We start from the raw sequence: 27,802 nt of genomic DNA, 5'->3' as shown, positions 1-27,802 counted from the left end.
AAATGGAATGGTATTGAAGGATACGTCATTCAAATCAATTTCAACATACATCAGCGTGACTCCACTGCAGTCCATGAAACCATATTGGTTTATATATTTTGTAAATTGAGAAAAAAGCTACATGCTATGGTTACTTAATAACCTTAACTCAGTCTTGCATCAGGATCACAAGACCTTTGTACTTTGATGCTTGCAGATCTAAGTGCAGTTTCAGAACCTATTTTCCCCAAAATCGTGTGTTTGGTGTGCACAATTTTATGCGTATTTCAAATGTACTGTTTGCCAGGAAAAAAATCTCAATGGATGAAAACAGCTAATATTTGCAGATAATTTGAGATTCATTTTAATTGATAAGATACCCAGCTGAAAACTGTCCAAGATTTAACAAAAAAAAAAAGCTTGAGCTAAACAGATGAATGAAAATATAATAGCTTCTTAAATTACCACAAGGTTAACATATAATTAATTTGCTAATTTTAATTACAACCCTACAAAATGTGCTGAAAAATGCTCAAAGGGGAGAAGCAGCCAGGTGCTGGCCGTGATTAACCAAGGTTCCTAGCAATTATGAGGTCTCTATTAACCATGTTACAGAAATTTTAAAAAATCCTTTTTAAAACCAGCACACTTATTGAAACTCAGCAGGGTATTCATCTTGCCGTACCTTTCCGTTGCTACAGACTTGCTGTCGTTTGCCTCGCTCTTTTCCAGCTAAATGTTTTATTGCAGCTGAAACATGGACTACTTTTTTCTGTGTGTCACACGCTGCTACACGTGTACTAGGTGTTTATTGTGATCATACAAACAAAAGAGATTAAACTGTTGTTTGCAAAGTGCTCTGAGCACCTTAAGTGCCGGATAGCTGTAAATATCGCAGCAGAACACTAGAAACAAATCCTGGAGAAACTGCTCTTTCTTTCCAAGGTGTCCTGGGACATGCGGCTTGTAAAGCAGGAGTATTGCTGAAACTGCCTTTTTGGTGGAGAACCTGCTCTGCAGTGCTTTATATGACACAGGCAAATGTAACTTCCAAGTTAAAAACGGAGAACAAAAAACCTCCGCGTGTTTACTTTGCATTTTAAACAAATCACAGTGTAAACGAATGTCTTGTACGTATCAAATTCCATGATGTATAATTGTTCTTTTTTATTGTTGTTATGTGAGTCATGTTTTAAGTGTCTGTTCTTTGGAACCGTAATAAACCTTAATCCATTTATTAAAGGAAGATTAAAAAAAAAAAGAAAAAAACATAAAAAAAGAAAACCAAACCTAACGCATTGGTGTCAAAGGAAATTAATTTCCTGGCTGGCTTGTGTTTTTCTCTGAGGCAGATATTGATGAGTGTGCAGAGGGGATCATTGAGTGTCACAACCATTCACGCTGTGTTAACCTCCCAGGGTGGTACCACTGTGAGTGCAGAAGCGGTTTCCATGACAATGGAAGCTATTCTCTTTCCGGGGAGTCCTGTGTTGGTAAGCAATGATCAGCATAGCGCTTTTTTTTTTCCCTCCTTCTGCATGGCGTTACAAAGTGACTACTGAGACTCTGTCCTGAGCAGTTACTGTGTTTTTAAGGCTAAAATGAGAATGCAAGTGAGCGTGTCTGTCAGCATCCCCAGCCGCTCAGCGTGGGTGCTAGTTCAAGACGCATCCTGGTTTTGAAGGGTTATTACAAGAGGGAGGCAGTCGGGGATCCAGAGTGTGACTTACCGTGCTTTGCCATTTATCATAATAAATTGCTGTAAAACCTGAAGTGCAAGTAGGCTTTCTGGGGAGCATAATAGGCCACAAAAGGGGAAGAGTTGGGTTTCCATTTTCAAATTTCAGCAGAGCGATAGGAAAACACATTTGGGGTATGTCTGTGTTGCTTTGATTTGTTTGTTTTCCGTTGTTTGGCATCTTCATCCTTTTATTTTTAGAATTATGCAAATAGCATCAAGCTCTTTATGCACCATATTTGCAGAATAAGGCCCTAAGAGCAGGAACGGAGAGGAATTTTTAAAGGGTGCAGTGGAGTTTGTTGGTTGTTTCTGTGGGAGGACAAAGGATGAGGCTCCATGAGGAGTTAGCGCTGGGCGCCCTTGACTGTCCGTAAGACTTTGTGTGCCACCGCAGCAAGCGAGCAGTAATAAAATCATAGTGAAGATGGTAATTGTGGCTTTACCTCTGCCTTACGCATTTTCCACCTTTTTACTTATTTTCAGATACCTTATACATAATTTCTAGATGATATTTTATCAGATGAGTTTAAAATTATTTAGAAAGGATCCCATTTTAACTTCTGTAGAGATACAGATGAACTTCTCATAGTTCTACGTCCTTTCTTTGGAATTTCAGTTACTTCATCTCTACTCGGTGCTATGAATTTTCTGTAAAAGCTTTTCTGCTGCTTCTGTGAAAGGCTTTTTTTTTTTTTTTGAAGACTGTAAATTTCCTTTATCATGTCCATAAGTGCACAGGGCCCTATCTAAGAGTTAAAGTGTACAATTAAAGTAAAAGTTAAAGTAAAAATTTGTAATAAAAAAATATAAATTTACAACAAACATTCCTGTCTTTTACAAATTTTAGCTATTACAAGTCCTTGAGATGAGATAGCAGCATGATTTAAAAATGCAGAGGAACAACACTTATTTTCAAAACCAATATTTTGTAGATTGCCCAGCTATATTAGCTTTTTACACATTGTCCGAAGCTGGCGGGGAGCTCAGTAAAGTCACAGCAGTTAACTTCATTGGGGTGGCTGTGTTTAAAAAAAAAAAAAAAAAAAAAAGAAAAAAAAGGCAAACTTCACAGCATTTTGTGACTTACTAGATAAAATACCATGTGAAAGATATTTCTAAACAGATTCTCAAATGTTAAGAGGTCTCCCCTGGTTTATTTAAATGCTGTAAAAGGAGCGATGGATACAGCGATGTTGCAAATGCTTTAGGAGAAGTCAAAGCAACATGACATAACCTTCAAAAAGCCCCGAGGCAATTGGGGATAAGGGGCGTTTGTAGCATTCCTGATGCCTACCCGTACTGGTTGCGTGGGGAACCCCAACCCTTGTCGGGCTGCTTTGGGACGAAGAAGATGTAAGGCTCAGGGTGGTCTCGAGAAAAGACAGACGTGTAGATGAGCCTGTGGTTTTGAAGGGTCCGTAGCTAGGCTCAGTTGCTGAAAAGGGCAGTATTGCTTGCATGGCATCGCTGTTAAAGCGAAGGGCGCTTGGCTACCTCACAGCAAAACGGAGCCCAAAACGTTCTGCGTTCTCTGGAGATCGAAGGGATGTGTTTTCATGCAAACAGAGTGCCCTGGTTTTGACCTGCGTAGCATGCTGGAAGTTCGTAAGGTGAGGTGCTCATCTTGCCATATGCAAGTTGTAAACCGAATGTGAAATGAGTGGGTTATTTTAACGAAATAGCTTTTCTGAACCATCTGCTGCAGGATACCAGTGAGGAAGAGAATAAACCAGTTTGTTTTATTTCATTATACTGGTTAACCAATTAAAAATTAATCGAAATATTCTGCTAACCCATATTGACAAAGAAATTGCAAACCATGATGTTTATTTTAAAGTGCAAGTAAGAATTGGTTAAAATGACAGATAGATAACACTACACATTCTAGCTAAAACTTGATTTCCACACCACCGACTTTCATTGTGTTACAGAGCTTGTTTGCGTGGTGGAGTATTTAGAGTCAGGGCCAGAGTCATTCACTCTATTTCAGATAAAAGTGGGTTCATCTGCTTAGCAACAGCATTTTGTCCTGGCATATTTTACAGACTGTATGCTGAAATCCCAGTGTGTACCTGAGGTGGATTTGGGCCATTGCTCTTCAGTATGTTTTGAAATGTTCCCCTCTTTGTCCCCGAAGGACAAAACTTGGAGAACAATAAATAGGCTAAGAGCGTAAGTAAAAAAAGATTAAACCCTCCCCCACAAAGTAACGATACTAATAACATTTGGAAATCATAAGGCAGTGGGAGGGAGCGCTCAGCTCTGACAGATTGCCCAAAGCCCAGGCAGCGGGATGCATTTGGGTACCTATCGGTTAACCCCCTTTCCCTCTGTTGGTATGTAGGTGGTCTTGGAGCTGAGTCATTGCTTGCTACGTCTCTGCAGTGCTTGCAGAACATTTGGAAAAAATAACTTCTATTTGAGAAGGGTTGTGATAGCTCAGTGATTCTATAAAGCTTTTTTCTCATTGACTATGAGACAACAGTGGAATTTGTTACCTGGCAAGGGACAAATGTGTAAATCAGTGGATGTGACGAGGAAGGTCATAATATTGCACCAGAGCTTGGGTAATAAGGATGTATGACTTAGCCAGGCCGCTTGAAGCTTGGGAAAATTCTTTTATCACTCCAAATATCAACCAAAGGCAGTTTTGAAAAGGGAATATATTTCTGCAGCCGTGCTTTTATAAAAGATGTCAGCTTCATAAGGTAATGGTGAGCAGGCTCAAATTAAGAGAATGTAATTTAATTTCCAGTGGTAGTGTTTTTATGAGACACAGGCCTTTCACAATATGTTATTAAGAATACTGCTTGCAGACAAAAGACAATTGCTGTACGAAGTCGCTACCAAAGTTTGCTTGGCAATTAAAACATGTAGGCTATAGTTGCTGGGTTGATTTTTTTTTTTCTTTTTTAATGGGAGCTTTGCTACGCTTTCAGGTAAACACACAAAAATACTTAATAGAGAACTATAAGTTGTCATATGATACATATCCTAATATTAACTACCATCTACTGATACCATTTTGAAGCAACTGGCATAATTTGTTTTTTTCCCTGCACTAAGTACCTGTTGCCAAATACTGCTGCCTCATGAGGTAATCATTGAATAAACCCTCACTACTGAATTTTCAGTGATAACCTCTAAGATTATCAGAACCAAAAGAAGGCAAAAACTGGTAAAGAAATGCTGTATTCTGGGAAGTTAATAATGTCTCACAAAGCTCGCTCCTATCTACCGCAGAAAAATAAAAGTAAATTAAATTATACTTTTTAATCCCCATCTCTGTTTAAGTGAGATGCTTCTGATCTGTAGAGAAGCGTTCAGATCCTGGCGTGCAGAATTCCCCGATTCCAATTTTTTCATGATGTTTCGTGTTTCTGAGTCTCTACCTTGTGACTTGCAAGCACAGAAGGAAGAACAACCAAGGCAGCAGTCCCTGACAGTTGTTGGTTATTTTTTTGTTTTCTTTAAGAATCAGTGCAAATTTTGCAGGGAAGCTTAACGCGGATCCTCTCCTACCAAAAACCCCCACAGGATTTGCCGTGTATTTCGTCCTCAGTAGCTAAGACCTCACTGCAGGGTTAGAGTGGTCGTGGGGAAGTGAAAGTTGGAGACAGGCAGGAGTCAGCAGCTTGTGAGAGAAAACTCCATGTGTGTTAGGCTCCCACAAAAGCTGGGTGCAGATATGCTCGAGGGTCAAGTCTGAATAGGTTTAGAGTCAATTCCTGAAGCTTTCATATACTCCCTAGTCTGTTGCAGTGTTGTCTGTTACCTCCATTAGAAAGTAAGAGATAAGGAGGTTTGTTCTTGGTTTATTTTGCCCCCTTTCTGCATCAAACAAAAAGCTAGACCCATCCTTTGAAAATCTTCTTATATGCCTGAGAATTGCTGCTCTGTCTATCATTAGAGAAGTGGTATGTAGACAGAAAGGTTTGCCTATGGTACAGAGTATCCGAGACCAACTCTAGAACCTGCTCTTTCACGACCTTCTTCTGTTCTGCTCATAGAATTTCTTAAAGCTCATAATATCAGAGTCCGTCTGTGGATTTTATCCTGCAAAATAAAAATTATCTTGCTTACTTTCCATTTAGTAAATTCTGTTTCTCGTATTCTGAGAGAAAGTTGCGTTACATGTCTTCAAGGTAATTGTGTTTAGTCATTTCTCTATTTCTAGAAAGCATTAGTAAATCCTATATTCGGAATCTAATTTACTATGCAATGTTCTTTAATAGACCATTATGTCTCTATAGAATAACAGTACTATCATAAAATATTTTCTAACTAAAAATGAATCTGTTTAGTGATTTTTTTAATTTATTTTTTCAAAGATGAGTCCAAATCACTTTGTTGCATTTAGAAAGAAGGCAAATACAGTGACGAGTTGCCTGTGAAAAATGATATGTCAAAACAGTGTTTAGTTAACTTGCACATACATTGGTTTGGGAGCCCAGCATTCATTTTTCATGTTAACATTATACTGTAATGGTTTAATGTACCATAACAGTTAAAATTAGCACATTAGTAGGGTTCGTTCTTCTGCAACAGCTTATCATGATATTACAGAGCACCACACTGCATGACTTGCTTGCACACATTTATTAAGGTGCTATAGAAAAGTCATACCATTAAAACCTGAATAGCCTTGAAAACCAAGAAATGAAGTAGCTAGGGATTGGTTTAAAATTTCAGTGAAACCAAGTTAATGAACTTGTGTTGATATGTACAGTCATGCTCATCTTCCACCCCATTCAAATACAGTGGCCATGGGACCTCTCATAATATCTGAGGCAAATTACTTCTTGTTACAGCCAAAAAGGATGGAAAAGGAAAGTGAATCTCAGGAGATTATTCTATTCCATTTTGATTCTGATTTCTTGTCTGCCCACGCTACCAAGCTAGCTTTATGTACTTTGAGAGTATATCGGGAAATGAGCATGTCTTGGGCGCGTTTGTTTTCTTTCTTTTCCCATCCACAAAACGCGACTAGTTTCATTGCGGCTAAAATACATACGATCGAGATACTCGTTGCCATCCGTTTGTTTAAAGAAGCACAGACTGGGAGGGTTTGAAGAGTGAAGATCTTGATCAGTTTTATGATAGTCCTGAGCGACGTTTGAAGCGGCATGGCTCAGCAACAGTCGCTTTGCTGTTGGCTATATGTCGTTGATAGCACAAGGCTAGCTTTACAAGCAAGTTTCTGATGATGGTCCTTTCCACTATATCCTTGCTTTTCCTTGAAAAGAAACTGTGTGGAGCCGGGAAGCAAAGCTCTGCCACTTTTATTTGGGTTAATTAGTAGTTTATTCCACAGATTATCTCAATATAATGAATAAGATTGCAAAGTCCTCTTCCAGGTGTGAAAATGAGATTGTTTTTACAGGTTGGCAGCATGCATGAAAGAACTAATCCCCCCCCAAAGTCAAGACAGATATCTTGTTCTTGTGTTAAATATAGGGAAAGACTATAATATAGGGAAAGACAATGGAGTCTCCTTGCTATTTCACATATGTACTTGTCCGTTGTTCTTAAAAGTTGCTTGATTTATAAATGACTGTTTCATCTCCTTCCTGCCTAGTGTTGTTATAATGGGAAATAAGATTTGTGTACGGTTTTGCCTTGCCCATCATTAAATGTTCTAGTTTTGGGCCTGCATCTTCTGAGAGCAGTTGTGGAAAAGCAAACGAAACCTGAGGGGAGTGTGGGAAATTTGAGCTGAGCAAGAATTTGAATAATATAAAAATAATCTATATGCAAGAGTCTTATCGTACAATTTTCATATTCATTAGAAGATTGTTTTGGACATGTTCAGAATTTTAAACTAGGCTAATTTTTCAACACCTAAATAGACACATTGATTCCTGTTGCTAAGAGAAATTTCACACTAAATATGAGTACTTTCTTCCATGTTTTGCATAGCCATCTACATGCTGATCTCATGTCCATACGAGCAAGTCCATTTGATTTCCTTTAAACTGAAATACTTTCTTGAGCTAACAATGTGGGAGCATTTGTCTGGGGTTTTTTCCTTCCCCGCTCCTCCATCCCCCAATCTGGTTTGAAGCTGAAAGAGTGAAAGGGACAAAAACATGTTACGCTTATAACTTCTTTTCCTCAAGTTACTGGGAACGTTGGCTGTTTGTTCTGATTTTTAGAAATGCAATCAGCGACAAGAAAAAACTGCCAAAGGGATGTTCTCAGAAAATTAGCTCTATTAAAAGTTCAGCTGGAAATGAATGCAGTGTCCAAGCCTTTTATATTTGATTAATGACTAAAACTTTTAAATAATAAATGCCATAAAATAATAAGAAACCATCATTTGCATAAAGAACGAAAAAAAAAATGAGCAAACTGAGTAGCAATTAGGAATTTATGTTCACGCTATGTTATTCAGCTTTGCTTGATTGGTTTCTTTGTCAAGAATGTCCCATTTACCAGTTTGGGCTGCTCTTAATGGGAACATCCTTTTTATGTGTGCTAAATGGCGAACAGCAGTAGCAGTACGTAAATAGGGTGTTCTTCCCTTTTGGATATGTATAACAGTGGGAACAGGTCTGTACTACTGAGAATATGAATAATGTTAGTTTCTATAATTGCTAACATCTGGCTTTCCATAAATCTGTTAAATTACATGGAAACAGAATTAAATTTCTGTGTCATAAGTAAAGCAATTACATGGAACTCTGTAGGCAGTATGGCTTTATATTAATCTGTGAAATCCCTTTAGTTCTGAACTATGAAAGCTATCCTTCTAATCTACACTGTGATCCCGCTGCATCCTATATATATATATAAGCTATTCAAGGAGCCCTTAATGTGGTGGGGAAGAGGGTATTGATGATGCTTGGTGAAATCACCAAAGACAAAGCGAAGGCTTCATTTATACCTTTGTCTTCAACATAAAATACAAGTCAAAGTCTATTGAACGGAAAATGGGATATTTTTAATAATATTTTAAGTCTAACAGTAGCCGTTTGGGTATAATTCATTTCATACCAGTTCATTCATAGCTCCCTTCATGTCACTCTTCATGGTTTTTACCTTCTGTGATACTCTGGCGCTTGTTGAACAATGAGCTACAAGTTTTAATTTCTCTTAGTGCAGCACCTTTTACACCACTGACAGTGGACCTTTCAAGTGCTCAGCAGTGATAAGCTATGCAGTGGGGCAGTAATGTTACTTTGGGGCAATTAGGACTGTCAGGGCAGCAAAATACACCATTTTCAGGAAAATCTGAGCGGCAAGCAATCGAACCGTGCTATCAGGCCACTGGGAACCTCTCTGACGAAGGATTGGCCCGCAGGTTAGCCCAGGAGTGAAGCTCTTCTGCAGTGTAACGGCCTCCAGCTTCCCTCGGGGTCTATCATCAGAAAGAACAGCCGTTCTCTGGCAGCCCAGGCCCCTGACTCAGTCGCGCACGCTGATTTTGCTTTTGCTCAAATCCAAGGGCACTACCACCTTTCCACTTGTTCCTGGAACAAGTTTTTGAATTGAAACCGGAAATTTTACTAACCAGGTCAGAGGGAATTTAGTGATTTGATTGTTTTAGAGAGTTTCCTTCAGCAGATGCAGAGAATTTTGAACTTCTGGCTTTCTGAGGAGATGGCTTGTGAACCCACGGCAGTCGTCCAAAAAGTAGGGCAACTAGCTGTCACATCCCACCTAAATTAGACTTTAGGTAATTTTCTTTGTAAATTTTATTGAATTTTTAAATTTGTCATTTTAGAAAGGAATTAAAAGTGCTCTTGAGTAATATTAAACAGTTATAAATTTCATGCTAGCAGTTAGGTAATTTTAAATGGTGTGAGGATTCTCACTTGTAATTTCTGACTTAATATACTAGCGTTCTGCAATTTTCATGATAGAAACCATCACATACTTCTAAAAGATTTTCTTCTCCAGCCTTCCTCCCGCTGTTGCTTAGTTTTCAGTGTTCTTGCTGGAACAAGAGAGACCCACCAGTTTACTGGTATTTTGTCTGGGCAATCTGTCAATATATTGTTTAAGAATAGTCCCAAGTTATTTGCTGAAAGAAATACCTGTTTTTTCACAATGTGCTTAAGAATCTCACGGCTTTTGCAGCAAGAAAAAAGAATCCCTAGATAAATTCATATTGCATAATTATATTTTACCCTCCAAAAGGAATTTTAATGGGATACTGTAATTCACTTCTCTGGTGTATAATGATTTTCTTTTGTTACTTATTTCTTTGTGTCATTGCTAAATCATACTTTTCCTGCATAGCTTTGTTCTAAGACTTTTTTTCCCTGTATAAGGTGCCTCTGATTTCTTTCATTTTTTTCTCTTTTTTCTTCTTCTTCTTTTTTTTTCTTTTTTTTTCCTTTTTTTTTTTCCTATTTTTTTCCTCCAATTCACGTATACCTTCCAGCAATGGGAAAAGGATACAACTGACCACTTTTAGTATGGGAAATGTCAATGCTAGGAACTTATGAAGTATAGTGCCCTTCTATTTTGGTATAAAATCCAGAACAGAAAGTGGTCTAACTGACAGAAAGTCACTCTGTTCATTGGTTTCAAGGCACTGCAAAATCACTGTACACCTTTGTTTGAAGGTTCCAGTTCATTATTGATATATAGTTCCACTAGGTATGTCAGACTCAGCATTTACAATTAAGCTTGCTCGAGATAGTTTAGGAATTCTTGGTGGAATGGAAACAAACACTGAAGAATAACCTTAAAAAAATCAGTGTTTAATATCTAGCAAGTAAATATGGAAGATATCAGAAAGAAGGCACCCTCTTCCACTGGAAAGGCAGATGAGCAGTAATTACTTAATACAGAAATAAAATTTACCCCGTGGAAAAAAAAAAAAGTCCAAAGCATTATAACTCTGCTGTTTTGCAGATATCGATGAGTGTGCCTTAAAGACCCACACCTGTTGGAACGATTCAGCCTGTGTGAACCTGGCAGGAGGGTTTGATTGCCTTTGTCCGTCCGGACCATCTTGCACTGGAGACTGTCCCCATGAAGGCGGCTTCAAGCGGAACGGGCAGGTGTGGACCCTGAAGGAGGACAGATGCTCCGTTTGTTCCTGCAAGGTGAGATCCAGTTCGTCTGGGTTTCAGGAGTCCTTTAATTCTCTGGGCTCATGTCAGAAACCCAATATTGCACTGCCACTGGTGCTGGTGAAAATACTAGCCTAAGCCCAAGGTGCTGAGGCAAAAGGTAAGCTCTGCTGTGGGCACTGAAGCTGTGATGGGGAAATTCTCCTGGGAGGTCACCTTTTTTCTTAGTTTGCACAACCACAGACACAGCTGAATAATGGCTAATCCTTCCGAGCTTCTACCATGTCACCCCATGGGCTGGAGCCACTTGTATCATCCCTTGCTTGAGGGTCATGCAGTACCCTTTAATGGAACGTGCTGGCGATCAGCATGCATACTGGAAATGTTGAAAACTGTTTGCAATTTCTGTTTCACGTGAATAGCATCTCTCGGGACAAGTACTGTCGCCAACCACCTTCCTGTTGGTGGTGTTTCCCTTTACTTGGAATACACATGAATTAACTGGGTGAGAAGGAAGACCTGAGCATGAGTCAAAGTTCAGAGGACCTAGTAGTAAGCGTTTAATTTCCTCCAGTGAAGAAGGGTGAAGGCCAGTTTTCTCCTCCTCATCCCAGCTTGGTGGTTTTGGCAGCTCTCCCACTTGAGCAGTGCAGCGCGCTCTGCACCTTTGTAGAAGCCAGGCATAGTATAAGTAGATCTAATTTAGAGTTAACATTTAGATCAGTTTTTTGGGTTTTTTTCCCCCTGGAAATTACCAGTTCTTTTCTGAGTGTGGTAACTGAGTTACAAAAAACATTTGACACTGTGTTTTTCATTTTCACTAGCTAAAAGAGGAGTGCTGTCATTGGAATTAGAAGAATTTTAGAAACACACCAATCTGAGAAATGGTTGGTCTTTTACGGCCACTTTGACCTGATGCATTCCTAGCGCTGGTAAAGCTGTCCTTAGATGGAGCAGAATGCTATTGGCTCTTGCATAAGTCTAAATAAAATGTGATTTTGGCCACTGTGAAAAGCTGAATATAGAGTGTGAGAAGTGACTTATCAGTCCACATGTCTTAATGCTGATGAGCCAGAGAAGGATTTAAAGGTTTGGGAGAGGACAAGGAGGAGGAGTTGTTTTGAAGTTGCAAGAAGCTGAAAGCCTTATAATTTCTGTATTGCAATAGTATAGCAGAAGGGAAAATCCAGACTTTAGAGTGAATAGAACCTGCAAAATGCACTGCTGTTTGGGGCTCGAAAGGGAATACGTTCTTGTTGGTTGCTGTATTTTTTACTTCAGGTAGCCTCAAGCTCCCTAAAACTCCTCCCTTCAGAAGCTGAAGTGTACAACTCCACTGAATATATATCAAGCTTTTATTGTAATCTTGGGGAGCTGGCTGGCATATGAAAGGATTTCCAGTCAGTAGAATAAACAGTTTAATATATGTGAAGACATCTGGTCTGCCTTTGCAGAATTATAACTATTCGTATTCCCATTTTAGATTGCTTGTAATTTGTTTTATTTGCCATTTCTCATTGCACTTCTTCCTTATGTTGAATGTTCTTACTAGTATATGAAAATATACAAAATGATTAATTAGTACACAGATATTTTAAACTAAGCCTAGCACTGTTTCTTGCCATGACTCTTCCTTTATGTCTTCCTCAGTTTCCAGTTTTTTCGTTTGTGAATTAACATTTGCATTTAATTTCACTCCAGTAGCTGCCTTGTTTCAAGATCCAAATTCTTGTCTATAGAGCAAGGAAAACAGGGAGAGCTCCTCCTCAATCATATCCCAGGCAGGACGTAAAGTCAGCATTTATTGAAATATGTTACTGAAATGTATTTTATAAATTGTGATAGTTTCTGATACACCAGACGACTACTCCAGCCTGCTGCAGGACTCCATCCTTTTCATGCAGTCGCACAGGGAACTGGCCCTGCTTGACCTTTTTGCAGCCTGCTCAATTTTCAGTGAGAAAAGGGCAGTGTAACTAAATCATTCCTTGTACTTCTTATTCAAACTTTGAAATGATCCTACTCGCTTGTTTTATCTAGGAGACAAATCAGCATTTCAGATTTAAAATAATATGTTTTCTTTTGGGTTTTCTTTTGTTATGGTTATTTTAGGAAAGGTCAGATGGATGTATTCTGTGCAGTGGCTGAAACGCATAGATCCCATCTTGAAAATACTTTAACTTAAAACCTGGTGCAAAACAAATTAAATACCTTACTTAATTTTGAAGTTCATCAAGTAAGGTTATTTGTGGAGTAGGATACTATGGAATATGAGAAATTACATTGCTTCAGTTATGCAATGAAGCAAAGTGTCATTATTGAAGCACATTATTTCAGTTTCTTCAGACCCAGTCTCTTCAAACCATCCTTGTTCATCTGAGTAAATATGAAGTTTACAAAAACAAATTCTCAACACTATAAATTAACAGTACCTTAAGTATATTTGATGTGTCTTCTACAGGCACCTTCCTGAACTCTTGTGGATTTGATACACAAGACTAGTAGAAATTTGATGGGGGGTGGGGGGTTGTTTCTCTCTCCCATGCAAAAACTAAGTCTGGCTATATCTGGGCTTTTGAGTCTGCCCTCTAATTAGGACAACCTCCATTCCCTGTATGAAAAAGCCTGGGGGATAAGCACAGCGCTGGGAACAGGGGGATGGGCCAAGGTGAAGCGTGTTCCTGATGGTGAGAATGGTTTGGTGGTTTGGTTTCTGCAGGGTCTGATTTGTGTCCAAAGTGGCTTTGGGGCTCTGTGGAAACTTGAGTCGCCCTTCACAGCGATTCCCTTGTGTGTCAGTTTTTCCTTTGGTAAGAACAATACTGTGTTCATACCACTGATGCTTAGGAAGCATGTGGAACTGACTCAGTGAGGAAGGCGGGGAGGAAGAGATGCTAATAAGATGCTATATGCTATTACTCACTGAAAGAAAGAAAGTTGCTTTCTATGTGTTTTTCAATTTTCTATATATTTCTCAATGCTACTATAGAGCTGCAAAGATGCAAGTGAGATGATGTAGCTTAAGAGGATTTGTGTCACTGCAGTATAGGGATAAAAATGTTTTTTGAAAGGCGTGGAACTAATGAGGTTGTAGATAAACCACGGATGCTTAAAGACTAAAGAGAGTAGCAGTGTATTATGATTACCAAAAGGTCTCTGGCAAAATCGTCAGGCTTTGTCAGTGTTCTGAAATACAGAGAGTAAAGGCAACATAAAAGGTTAGCGGCTCCCCAGAGGTAACAGCACGGGAGCTCAGAGAAGCACAGACCTACCAGCACTGTCGCCAACTGAAAGGGGAATTTGAAAACTAATCTTGAAAGCTTGGAAACTGAATCGGAACTAAGCAGACAGGTTATTGTTAGCCATTATTAATCAGCACTGCATTATGGAGAGGAGAGAGACTGCCTCTGTCAAGGGCGTTGGGTTGCCTGGACGCCTGGCGCAACCCCACGTGCCTGGAGCTAGTCAGCCTGGCAGAGCTTTTGTGCTCAGCTGTCGCTTCGTGTCTACCCTCAGCAAGGGGTGGATGATGGCTGTGCTTTCCCACCTGCAAGAATGGAGATTTAGTCATAAGTCTCATCAGGGAAGGCTTTCAGTGCTCTTTTTTCACCATTTGCTGAAAGGGGAGGATGAGGTTTTTTCTTCGATTTCTGTGGAAAGGGATTATTCCCAGCACTGCATCTGGACCTTGGCTGGACCTGTGGCTAAGGAAACGGGCTACTGCCAGTCTTCCTTACCTTACGATTCACTCAAATTGCGGACTAAGGAAGTAAAGCTTGTTTATTCCTTCTCCCACAGCTAAAGCAGCAAACTAGCCACAAGTAGAGAATCTTTAGTTCTCTTAATTTGATACAAAGCTGAATAAAGACTGTAGGGCAATCTAGTCCTTTGCCCTGTGGTTCAGATCCATGTTAACCTAGCACGTGTTCTACATTTCCAGAATTCTGTGCTCTCTTCAGCTTCCCTTGTTAGGCATAAGAAATCATTTTAATTATTCTTACAACAGAAAGTCATATTCTAATCAATTCAAAACTATGATGAAATGCATCAGCGACGCTGACTGACGTGAATATTGTGATTCCCTCATGCTGCTTTTGTACATGTTGCATTGTGGCCAAGACTGGCTTTGCTTAAAAACAAGAGCCAAACACAGATTCCTACATCAAAATACAAACAAAACAACCTCCCATGCTAGATGCTGTGGCTATGGCTGTTTTGTCTGCCTGTGGAAAAAATGTCCCGGGAAGCCATCGCTGTTTTTAGTAATCGCTTTTTAAAAAGATCAAGAGGAAATACATTCCCTTGCTTTGATAGGTATCCCTTTATTTGGTGGCAATGAAAAAAACTTTTCCTTCTTACATCAGATACAGGTTTATAGACTCACAACAAGGTTCTGAGGAGAATAGGAAAAAAACTGCAATGAAAGAAGTGGAGTAGTTGTAGAGTTGTGATCCAAAGCAGAACATAGCTTCATTCCTCTCACAGCTCTGCCTTCAAACTGGCTGCAGGGGATGCTTGGCTTGAATAAGGAAGAATCCAATAACTAGCATTGAATGCAAAAGAAGTTCACGTCAAAACTTTTCACTAATCTCCTCATTATTAACCGTGATTTCAGTTCCCAGCCTACATGTGGCATATCAGTAAGTTGGCTCGCTTACAGTAAGGGCTATAATTTCAAACACGATCGTCTGTCCAATTTTCATAACTGGAATTAGTGCCAATTTGTTTTCCTGTGATGCAAAGAGAATATATCCTTTTCTCTTTACATGCAGAAGCAATTCTTCTGTTTATCTCAAACATTTCTGTTTAATGCTCTTTAACAAAATGGGCCATCCAATACTGCAAGCAAATATTTAGCAAAATCATATTTTGGAGAGCCTGTGGAATACAGGCCCTCTTTAATACATGAACTGAATTATAATGGATGATAAGTCCATTAGGCTTTAAGCTGGTGTACTGTAGGTGCAGATGTGGAACAGAACCAGTAGTGCTACTGTGATTTTGCTATATTGTGCTCCTATGAAGTTAAAGGGATCACCTTCATAACTTCAATTTATTTATTCAAGTTATTTTCTTTACAGTGATACAGTCAGTTAAAATACTGCTAAACAAATATTATATGTATTCGAGTGGCAACTGCCTGAAGAGTTCATTGATGTAACCAATGCGATATGAAATTGCTTCACTATATTTCTTCTGAGGTACTGATTTCTTTTAAATTCAATTAGCTGGAGACAGGAAAACAGTATTCTCTGATTCAGACAGTATTGGATCCATGCACTGATAGAAATGGGGGCAATACTGGTATTTGAGGTAATACAACCGGCAGGATCCAGTCCTTGTTGGCAGTAACATCGAATACATTAAGAAGTTAGTGTTTCCTGATACGCCAAAGACGTGCCCTTTGATATATCTATATGTAGATATATAGATATATATATACACACACACACACCCCCTGTGACCTTATCCGGGCTGCTGTCTGGCAGTTTGTGGTTGACGTCAGGGCAATGTGTCATCGCAGGACGGGAGGATTTTCTGCCGGAGGACAGCCTGCGACTGCGGGAACCCCAGCGCTGATCTCTTCTGCTGCCCGGAGTGCGACACCCGTGTCACCAGCCAGTGCCTCGACCAAACTGGGCACAAGCTCTACCGCAGTGGGGACAACTGGACCTACAGCTGTCAGCAGTGCCGTTGCCTGGTATGGGTAAAGCGTTTCGGAAGGGAGCAAGAATAATAAGGATTGTGATTTTTAGCAAAGCATATCTGGAAGCAGGCTCTTGGCTCTTTCTTCACCTGCTTTTCAGACTAGGAATGATGATAAAGCACTTACAGAGCACCAGAGAACTGAACGCTACACCATCAGTTTTCCTCTTACTGCTGACTAAGTAGGTCTAATGAACGAAATGAAAAGCTTGACAAAAGCTTGGAAACCTTGACACTATATTAACTTTAGCATTAGTCTACTTTGGAGAACTTTTACAAGGTCATCTGATCTTTAAATGACTTTTAAAAAAAATTTCACATGGTTGGAGGAGTTTCAGCTTTTAATTACATCAGCTGGTGTACCTGTCTTATCCAAATGGACAATGCAATTCTTTTTTTTTTCATTCAGCAAATGCTGGAAAAATGGTGTGCTGGTGCCCTGTGGTGAATTAGCAAAAATTAACCAAAAAAAAAGAAGGATAAAACCTGAAATTACTAGACAAACATGCAAAACAAAGAACATTTCTCATCAGGCACTGTAGATTATTTCCCTAAAGCTTTAATTTTTTTTGCACAGATATACTAATTAGTGCAGCGATGAACTTCATTAAAATTATTAGGTTTCCATTTATAGCTGTCTGTATAACATTGTCTTTATATATGATATTAATCAAGAGGTGTCTGAACATCAGGAAACAAATTACATTCGAAGCTAAGTTACTATTTAAGAGAGAATTATCCATAATGTACAGCAGTAAATATTGTATTTTATATTCTCCCAAGGTGGTGTTTTTTGGTTTTTTTTTCTTTTTAAATGTTTGCAAAAGAACAGCAAGAAACATTTATAACCACCAGCAACGGCAAATACTGGATGAGACATGTTTTACAAGGGATACTGAGTCTGCGGTCAGCAGTTCTTTGCCTAATTTAGCTCTGTATGTTTATTAACCCAATTGTAAAAAGACGATGATGCACTAAATGAGTGCTGCATATAAGGTTCTGTGCAGTGTGTGAGGTTATCAGCACCTGAAGTGCTTACAGAGTAGCATAATGCAAGTTATTGGAGCCCTTTGCAGGTTAAGTTTAGACACGTGGATCCTGCAGCAATACTCTACAGAAGTGACCTGGTGATTCTCTCTTCTCCATGTTTCTATCTAAACTGATTTTATCACAAAGTTAAATAATAAAATAAAATGACTCCGTGGAACATAACTGGTAGTGCTCTAACAATTCCTTTAGGAGTTGACAGTAAAATCAATTTTGGCTGCTGCTAGTTAGATCGAAGTTCAATGCTTCTCAAACATTCTGTCTTGGGTTTTGACTGGGCTAGAGTTAATTTTCACAAGAAGCTGGGAGGGAACACAGCCAGGACAGCTGACCCAAACTAGCCAAAGGGGTATTCCGTACCATATGATGTCATGCTCAGTATATGATGTCAGCCGGGGACAAGGGGCTGCGTAGAGTTCCTGGGTGGTGAGCAAATTGCATTATGTGTCATCTGCTTTGTATATTCTTTTATTAGTATTGTTAGTTCACTAGGACAGCAAAGGGAGAGGACAGGAGAGGACTCTTAACCTAACCCATGAGTTTTACCTTTTTCATCCCATTCTCCTCCCCATCCCATTGGGAAAAGGGGGGAGGGAGCGAGTGGCTGCATGGTACTTAGCTGCCGGCTGGGTCTAAACCACAACAATACTAACCTAGGTCTGTCTGTGGCGTTAATTTTCTGTTTAAACAGCTGCTGTGATCCCACAGAGATGTTTGTGTGATCAGACATAGAAATAGGGCACGAGTCTGCAAGGCGATTGCTGCAAAAATTATAGTTAATTATGGAAAATATTGGAACCCAGTATTTAATGTTGCCTTTAAAAACTCGAACGAACTCGAGTTCTGCTCTAACGATGATGGCAGTGGTGGTGTTTAGTCAAGAAACAACCGGATGATATTCTGCCGCATTTAGGAGACTTTGGCTCAGTATTCAAACATGCATTTATATGATCAACCAAAGTGAGACCTGATCCATTAAGCTTGTTCCAATTTTGGCAAAATAAAACTTTTCCACTCAACAGGATGCAAAGTTTCTTGGTAGCTAATAAATGAGTTTTATTTCAATTTTTACAGGAAGGAGAGGTGGATTGTTGGCCCCTTCTGTGCCCAAATCTAAACTGCGAGTACACGGCCATCTCTGAAGGAGAGTGCTGTCCCCACTGTGTCAGTGACCCCTGTCTGGCTGACAACATCACCTACGACATCAGGAAAACCTGTCTAGATGGTTATGGAATTACAAGACTTAGCGGCGCTGTATGGACAATGGTGGGATCTCCTTGTACAACCTGCAAATGCAAGGTACGATGGGCAAGGTAGAACGGTAATGGCAATGTATGATGCTGCATAAAATCAAGGTTGCTTTCTGCCCTTGGAAGCTCACATTCAGATCTCGGGGAAGTAAATGAGACCTGAGGGCAGAAGCCTACAGAAAACCCACACCTTTTGTGCTTTAAAGGGTGGAAACAAAACAATTCTGTGCCTGTCGAAAATGTTGAGCGCAGATATGTAATATCCTAGTGCAACTTTCTGTTGGAGAGCTCTTCAGGCATTTTCAGTGTGAATCTAGGCTAATACGTTAATGATTACCTAATGTGGATGTTCATGAAAATGTGTTTTACAGAGCTAGTAAGCAGAGGCAAAAACAGTAATAAAAGTTTCACCAGCAAGTATGCAAGTAGAAACACATTTCAGGTCAGAGATGAAGGCACTCCCACAACAGAAGCGGGAAGGGAATGTCACAGTTTCTGTTCCCTGATCTCATCAAGATGCGTTTAATCTGATGGCTCTAATGCAGAAGTGCAGTCTGTCTCCTTGCTCCGTGCAGCGATGACCCCACTGCGCTAATATCAGAATTATGAAAATGTTGGTTTGGTTATATAAAATGTTCTTCTGTTCACTGTGGGAAACCAAGCTGTTGCTCCGGGGCTTTAAATTATTAAAGGTGGCTTTTCTGCCATTCTTCAGAGTTTTTCCTATTGGTTTTGGTTTGTGTTGGATTTAAAGAAAAGGAAAAAAAAAATTGCTTATTTGGGATTTTGGTAGTTCCTGTAGGGTTTTTTTTATTACATAGGATAGTTTCGTAAATGATTGGATGTTGCAGAAAGATATTTAACAGTGGATTAAACTCCAAAGCAGTATGGTTCCCCTTCCCCCCGCCCCCCCCATACGTATCTGCCATGATTCAAGAATCTGAACGCTCTGGTTATTTCAGTGAAACAGCCAGCTTCCCTGCATGGATCACATCAAAACTCTCTCCATTAACTTTATTGCATGGGAGAAAACAAATCAAATCATCTTTGTTGCCATTGCTGTGCTGTATTTTATTATGGGGACCACTGAGTCTTTCACGTCCAGGTTTGTAGTTCATGTGTAGTTCAGGCCAGTTCAGTGCTATTTGGCAAAGCCAACCTCTTCAACAAGCCACCACAGTTGGGACCGATGAGGACACCTTGGGATGATGGCTTAAGCAGATTTTTGTATGCGGTCAATGTGTCAGAGATGCATCTGTCTCTGCGTGCCACCAACCCCTTTGCTCTTTGTAACTTGTTCCGCGGAGGTGATTGACACCTGCTTGTTTGTCTGTGCAGAATGGGAACGTCTGCTGCTCGGTGGATTTAGAGTGTCTCAACAATAACTGACGTAGTCAGACTGGACTGTGCCGGGGGAGGAAAACTGATGAAGTTAACACCTGAAATGAAGTCGTATGCGTTGGCGTTTTATACAACAGACAATTACCAAAGTCTCCGCACGAGGAAGATGTTTGGGAGTTGCCTTTGGGACCTATCACTATGCTCATCCTTGCTAGCCTTGTCTGGGTGACTTACAGTACAGCGCATATAAAGTCAATGGTTGTTAAAAGTTTTCAGTGTTGTAAATTACACACTTTTCCTGTCAAGACATTTGCAAATATGTTTAAATTATTTCATGGGTAAACTAATGCTGTATTTTTGTTTTAATTTGTGTATTGACCACATGATAGAATTCAGCTCTTCTTCCTTTGGATCTAGATTTTACAAATAAGACAGCCTGTTGTGATTTTGTCCCATGATATCACATACTTAGTTCCAAGGTCCCTGTCAGATGTATTTATGAAAATATGTATGTATGTACAGTCAAATTGCATAGTACTTATATTTCACAGCTGTCCAACATTTTAAAGCGTTCAAAGGTATATTTGATTGGACAGAACGGAAGTAATCAAAATAAGTCTGTCTTAAAAATTTATAAAATTAAATGGTATGAACTTAATGAAATGGAGAAAAAAAAAAAAAAAAAAGCACTTTCTTCTCCAAACATGCGGAGCAGCAGCAAGACTCCTATAGTAAGAAATGGAACTAAAACCACATTCCACCGCCAATTCAACACCATATTCAGGAAAGAATCACCAGTCATTATCAGTATTCTGTTTTGCAAGAGAAACTGCAAGTGCTGGAAAAGGGTGTAATCCCTCTGGATTGTGCAGCGATAAAACGGTCAGAGAGCCTTAAGATGATATAATTTAAATTGAATAGGTTAGAATTTGCTTTGAATTACAACATCATTGATGAGTTCAGAATTTTTCCTTTTTTGTATTTACAGTAATAATGATGTCTGCCATTCTCAGTTATTGCCACGATAATGACAAAGTGCAGAAGCACCTGTACCAGCGACATGAGGGACAGGAGACCTTAACACTTGGTAACTTTCATTACCCAATTAACAGCTCAGAAACAGATTTTTCTCTTTTCATATTTTATAGCATTCAGAAAAATTGAGTTTTAAATTTACCACTCACACAGTGTTGTTTAGTACCTCAGTTTAGACAGAAATACAAATTAAAGCTCTTAGCCCTACATTGAGGTTAGAGTTTAGATTCTCTTTGGCTAATGTCTATTTTTTTCATGAGGCTAGAAAGTTTGTGGCATTAGAACAAAAATGTATTTCTATGATGATGGCATCTACAACTTAAATGTCACCTTTTTAACGTGCTGTTGTGTTTTGTTCTGCTCATTTGTGTAGTGGTTTTGGCTTTTTGTTGATTTAATTAAACACACCGAGTATATGGAAAAGAGTGCAGAAATAAGTATAGTGGCTACAGTTTGGAAAGTCTACATTTGTGAGTTTGTCATAGTTTCATGCAGAAAATGTAAAACTGATTAATAAGAATGAAGTGTGACTATACAGTGAAAAATAATAGTTGTCTTTGAAATGAAGTACTATTATGTTTCTTATAAGGGGACAGTGGCAAAACAACATAAAAATTACTTGCAATCATTCAGACAACTTTATTCCCTTTTTTTTTTTAAAACAGGATTTGTTTTATCTAACAGGTTTGTGTGGTAAAGTTAAATTTATTTTCTTAAAATGCCCCATCATTTTCAGCTACTAATGTATTGACTATATTTGCATTGCCCTAATGATTGTATAATACGGGAAACGGTTGTGTTTTATATGATATTCAAAGGATGTTTGTAAATCATAATGTCAGCTCATTTTGTATATCACATTGTAAAACCCAATGGTAATTCAGTTGGATGAGATATCCAGTGGGCTGAGATATAAAGGGGAATGATTTAAAACTTGTGGGCATCTAAATAAACTCCTATGTACAGATTGCTTTCCCTTAGTTTTATTAGCAGAGTTTTAAAACACTAATCGCTGTCCTTTCCAGACTTGAACTTGTGATGTTGCTAAAAGGAGAAAGAGTGTTTGCCCGGAGGTGTAGCGTCAGAGTTGTAAGAAATGCTTCATTTATACTTACTCGGACAAAAACGTAGATTCCTCTCTGTCATACACACCAATTTCTGAAGCTCTGTGGATGGGATTAAAGACAGTACAGGGTCCAAAAATCATTCTTTTCCCATTTACCTTGCAGTAGTGAAGCCCTTTCCCAGAATATACTTTCTGGAAGCTCCAGACCTTGTTGGGATCATATGCAACAGGAGCACAGAAGTTCCCATTTTTCCACTGCACAGACCAATTTTCTTCCAGAACTCAAATGCAGATTAATTCAGTAAAACCCTTTCAGAGCATTTTATACAGCATTATGTGTCATTATCTCCAGAGTGATCCAGCTTGAATTGTTTACACAAAGTCAAAATATTGACACAGACCTGTTTATGTTGCATTTTAAGCAGTTTCCCTGACTGTGATGAACTTTTCCTCATGAAGCAATTTGATCACTAGTCACACCCCATTTACCTTCAGAGTACTGAGAAGCCACAGCCCCAGCTCAAAGAGCACACTGAGGAGGGAAATTTAATTCACTATGTTCCTCTGTGACCAAGGTAAGAGCTTTCAAAACCTCTTTCTTGATGAAATTCCCTATAAACCGATGGGCACGACAGTGAAAGTGCTGGGGAAAAAAAATAATCATCAAGTTTATTGTAAAAATTTCTGAAAGGTCTCCTCTTTCTTTGTGAGAGGGACCTTCTCTCTGCTCAGAATATAACAACAGTAGTAATGTGAGGAGGACTACCAGTATATCTTCTGTAAAAGGATACTTACTGCTAGTTAAGGGACTTGGTCAAAACTCTTACTATAGGCAGTTGGAATTTTGTAGCTGTTTCTACTTATTTATCCTGAAAAGGAATATTTTCTCTGCGTGTAACACTTCAGATGACAAAAAATAAATGAGAAACAGAAAATGAAAATTCCAGCTCTGGTAAAATGTCTTTGCCTCCTCCTTTTGGCAAAAAGCTCAGCCTAGGTATTAAACCAGAACATTGTCTTGCGTCTTGTGAGGGAAGCGACTTCGCAGTTCCGCTCCCTGTGTATTTGCAAACTCGCCTACTGAGATCAAGCGCAGGTCTTCCTTTATAGTGGCTCCTAAAGTCATTCACCACACTGAGCCACACTAGTCACTGTTACAGGCCAAAGAAAATCCAAACTATTCCCCACAAAGGCTGAATAATATCTGCCAGTTCACAGGAACGTGTGGGAGGTTTATTAGTGTCTCTCTGTTGCCTCAGAGACCTAAATAACAACCGTCTTCCAGTAATACATCTTCTCCCAAGAGCGATCAGAGAATTCTCAAGTATAACTGTGTACAATGTTTAATTAATAACACCTTTCCAATCAGATTGCAATGACAAACAAAGTATCGTCTGGGTTTTTTCTGTGGCAGACAGTAATGTTTTACAGAACAAAAGGTAAACTGTCAGGAGTGATTACACAAATGGTGGAGGAGATTGTAATAGAATTAAATCATAACTCCTATGAGCAATATGGGAATGTCTCACATCTAATGGTACTTACATAATCGTCATTAATGAAGGCATTTTAAAAGGGCCCCATGATACGGTTCAATGTAAAATTTTAAGTGAGTGTTGTGATAAGACATAATGGTTTGAGGAACATATTCTGCCATCGGAAATATGTACCTGCCAACAAGCTACTGCTCCTCTTAAGGTAGAGCTTTGGTGCTCATTGAAATTGAAGTCTCATGGTGGTATAAATTTAAAAACAAAATTAAAAAAAGTAAATTCCAACTTGACCTGTCTGAATGCTTCATATTCAGTTCTCTCTTACTGGAAGAAATCAGCAATAATTCTCCTTCAGCTGGTCATTGACCTCAGAGAGGTGTTGGTGAAGTGCTGGTATTTCTTGTCATCTGCAACTGGTACTTGCAGGTGCTAACAGGATTATTTCTTGTTACTAGCTGCTAGTGAACGGTCCCGCGTAAGTAAGTTTAGGTATACCTGAGACGGGTGCATACCGAAAAGCTGGTAAAAAGGGTCAAATTCAGGTTTTAATAGTACCATCACGAGGACGTTCACAACACATGGGCACATAATGTCAAAAATTATGGCCAGTCAAAAAAAAAAAAAAAAAAAAGGCCCCCCCAGCCCCCAATACTATATATGTGTCATTTAAATTCTTTCCTGCTACTTCAGCTGCTCAAAGTGAGGGATGCCCTGAATTCTGATGAGTGGATTTCTGACTGGAAGCCAATCTTTGCTTCAGCAATACCTCACACTTGAATTCTTTTTCTTCCTGAATTTGTACATAAGATTGTTTTATTTAAGTGGTTTGATTGGAATTGAGCACTGTTTGGAATCAAGCCTTATCATGGTCTCTTTGAGGTCAAAGTAGCTACAACAGGATCTGGAGCAATTCAAGCTTCTTTCTTGTATGTGCCTCTATCCTGCTGGGGAGGAACCACTGTGGGAAGAGGGCACTGAGTTACCAGCCTGCGTTTGGTGCGTGCTGTGGTTACAGCCAGAGGTTTTACAGGGTTGTGGTAGTATTTACCCTGGATACAGCAACAGATACACAAACCCTCTGATAGCAGCTTTTGGTTGCCTTTCTCTGTTCTGTAGTTTCTTTCAAACGACTAGTCATGTCATCAGTACATCATAACATATTTACCTGTCCCGAAGTTCTTTATTATTGCATGCCTACGTGGTTATATGTGTACCACGTCTGCGGTTATATGTGTACGCATGTAGATCCACCAGGCGCTTCATTGAAGAGAAGCTTAGAGGTTCTGCAGCAGATCACGCCCCCACTCAAACACAAAGCGGAGACCAGGAGCTTATTGTGAAATTAAGCCAGAGTTGAAAAATCCTGTTTTCTAATAATGCAGTTGATTGATTGCTGTTTGATTAAGTCTAAAGCTACTTTTTCTGTCCCAAGAATTGCAAATGTATTTGATTGAATCCACTGCTTCTTTATACTAGTTTTGACAGATTCCCTTTCACTTCAGTATTAAATATGCAGATTTGTTTTCCTACCTGAATGTTATGCTAAATTCTTATCCGGGTGCTAGAATGCGCAAGCTTTGCTAATGTCGTGCCTCTAGACTCAAAGTAGGCATTTCTTTACTCAATGTCTATGGCATTAGAATCAGAGAATCACTGAAGTATGTCCAGGTAAGCACTAAGCTAAGGGTAAACTCTTACCTGTTAAGATAAGGGTTAAAGAAAACCAAGTATGTGTTTTAGAAGTACATTTGAAGCTGTAGAGGTGATTTTTCAGTCTGACCACAGGCTTGGCCATTTACTTACCTTTGTATTAAATCACTAGCTGATTAGTTCACTCATTAACCACACACATTTATTCTCTGATTTGCAGGGTAGAAGACAGCTTTGAGAACTAGGTGTAACTACTGCATGAAGTCATCCCAAATCATGCAAAAATAGTAGGCAGAAACTGCTGCAGAAACACCACCAGCACTTTCTCAAAATCAGAAGCAAATATCTCTTGTGTGGTCCTGGACAATGCGCTTCTGCCATATTTTTCTTGTTGTCTACTGGCACAGCAGAGCAAGTCTCTGGAGAAAGTTTGGGCTGCTGAGACAAAATGCTGTTGAAGTGCTGATTTGGCTCTTGTCTTCTGCGTGAGCTTCCACTGCCTGCAAGTGCGGTGGTGGGAGGAGGCACAACGTCCTGGGACCAGAGGGGGAAGTGCCGCGGTGGTCGATGAGATGGGAGGGTCTGGAGGAGGCCCTCATAAAACTGTTAGCAGCAGTATGGCAGCAATCACATGTTGTTTCTTCTTTATGGGTAAAGCAGAGCAATCAACTTGGTTCCTCCCCCTCCCCCCGCCCTTCACCAAAATCAGGAAAAAGTTTTTGGACTGTGTCTTCTGCTGGTGCCTTGGAAATGTCAGAAATGCCAGGAGTGATCTGCTTTTCTTAGTACGGGGGACGGTTAAGGAGGAGCTTCCCGGGACTGGATGGAGGATCTAGGACTGGACGGAAGCAATTAAATGCCTAACAAAGCAATCCTTACCTCAGTGGGCTAATTACTGATGTCAACAGGTATTACTAAATTGTCTTTTGAATTTGGAAGTATTTTAATTCTGCTTAAAAAAAAGGTGATTGTTCTCTTCCTGATGGTATATTCTTCACTTTTCTTGATTCTTTTGCTGGTCTCTCAGACCTTCCCTTCACTGCAGTCCTGCAGTCTGAACAGGGGCTGAGCAGGTAACATGAAAACTAAGCAAAATAAATATTTGCTTTCATGCCTATAGTAGTAAAAGGAAATTTGGAACCATAACTGATTTTTTTTTTTTTTTTCATTCAAATGTCACTTTTTTTTTATACTAGCCATAGCTATAATGAATGTGTAGTCTGGACCTCAGCTCAAAACACCCGTTGTTATTAAAGGAAGCCAGACCAAATCAGTTACCTAACTTGCAGGCATAGCACCCCCTTTTTTTTTTTTTCTTTTCATCACCTCTCACTTAAATATTTTACTCTCCGAGGGAACAAGGGAACTGTATCTCTGCCCTTTGAAAGAGTGACTCCAGAGTACCTGAGCATCATGGTCTGATCCACGTCCTTTCTGCCTGGAGTTCCCAGAACTGCCTCAGCAGTCTCTGAACACGCATTTGGTAAATGAAGAACACGGCTGTATCTGAAGCCAGGTTAATAGACCCATAGAAGGGAGGATAGGTGAGGCTGTAATTGATAGCAGTCTCACATCAACCCTTAACAAAACTTCAGGTGTCACCAGAAAGTATTTAGGGACATGCAGGACAGTGTAAATCACAAATGTTGGCCGCAGTTCTGTGTGCCTGCAAAGTTCAGAGGCATTAAGCTGAAGGTTTTCATTGTCTAAGTATTGCTCAGCGCAAAAGTTCAAAGCTATTTCTCTTCCTGAATTAAAGCATTATTGTAAGCTATATGGGATTATGGTGTGCACATATATATCCTCTACAATTGGGGAAAAAAGAAATTATCCCTGAAGACCTTTTCTCCTCTGAGTAACCACCTCATTCTGTGTCACTTGTCAATGTTTGAGATATTATTTACAGAGCAAGCTAGTCTAGTGTAAGTAATACTATTTCAAGTGAAAATAAATGTATGCCATCTATTTCAGGTGAGTTGATCCACTACAAGGGTAGCAATGAGAAATGTCAGTCCCACATGTTCAAAAATTATACCACAGCTGTGCTAAAATTAAGAGATAAGCTTTAGAAAAGTATGTGTTTTGAAAACGTACATTTTTCAGTGATCTGGAGGTTTTGGTGTTGAATTTGTATGATTACTCCAGCCTGCCCTCGGCCACAGAGGCCGCTAGAAAGGCAGATGCCCAAGTAGCTAAAATTTCCGTAGTGAGAGGATGGGCCAGGAGAAGCAGCTGCTGTTTGGCGTGTGCCATTCCCTGCGTGTCTGCAGGGTGGGCTGCAGAGAGCCCCAGGCTTCGGGGGCAGGCTGAGCTGGGGGGCTACGAGCCCGGCTGCTGTCCGAGGAAGGCAGCCTTCGGGCAACTTCAGGAGGGGCCACGGTTCAGTTGCTGATCTAAAAGATTGATGCTTCTGGTACAGGCCAAGCTCAATGGGCCAAGACTGAATGTGCATCTGAGCCTTCATTGAA

General features: G+C 39.6%; 1 protein-coding gene across 2 annotated transcripts in view; it reads left to right on the top strand.

Annotated features, from left to right (window-relative positions):
- NELL1 (neural EGFL like 1) overlaps positions 1–22,090 on the top strand; it is a 291,777-nt gene extending 269,687 nt beyond the window's left edge. Inside the window, exons 16-20 of one of the 2 annotated variants that reach the window (XM_075755361.1) lie at positions 1,332–1,472; positions 10,586–10,779; positions 16,271–16,447; positions 18,574–18,798; positions 20,088–22,090. In XM_075755361.1, the coding sequence (XP_075611476.1) occupies positions 1,332–1,472; positions 10,586–10,779; positions 16,271–16,447; positions 18,574–18,798; positions 20,088–20,138 (788 nt within the window). In that variant the 3' untranslated portion in view covers positions 20,139–22,090. The remainder of the gene's footprint in view (positions 1–1,331; positions 1,473–10,585; positions 10,780–16,270; positions 16,448–18,573; positions 18,799–20,087) is intronic. The other variant, XM_075755362.1, reaches the window with a different exon arrangement.
- The last annotated feature ends 5,712 nt before the right edge of the window (positions 22,091–27,802 follow it).

Source organism: Balearica regulorum, chromosome 5 (assembly GCF_011004875.1).
Source record: "Balearica regulorum gibbericeps isolate bBalReg1 chromosome 5, bBalReg1.pri, whole genome shotgun sequence".
In the NCBI taxonomy this organism is placed as follows: domain Eukaryota; kingdom Metazoa; phylum Chordata; class Aves; order Gruiformes; family Gruidae; genus Balearica; species Balearica regulorum.
The sequence above is the reverse complement of the archived record's forward strand: the minus strand, read 5'-3'. Positions and strand labels throughout refer to the sequence as shown.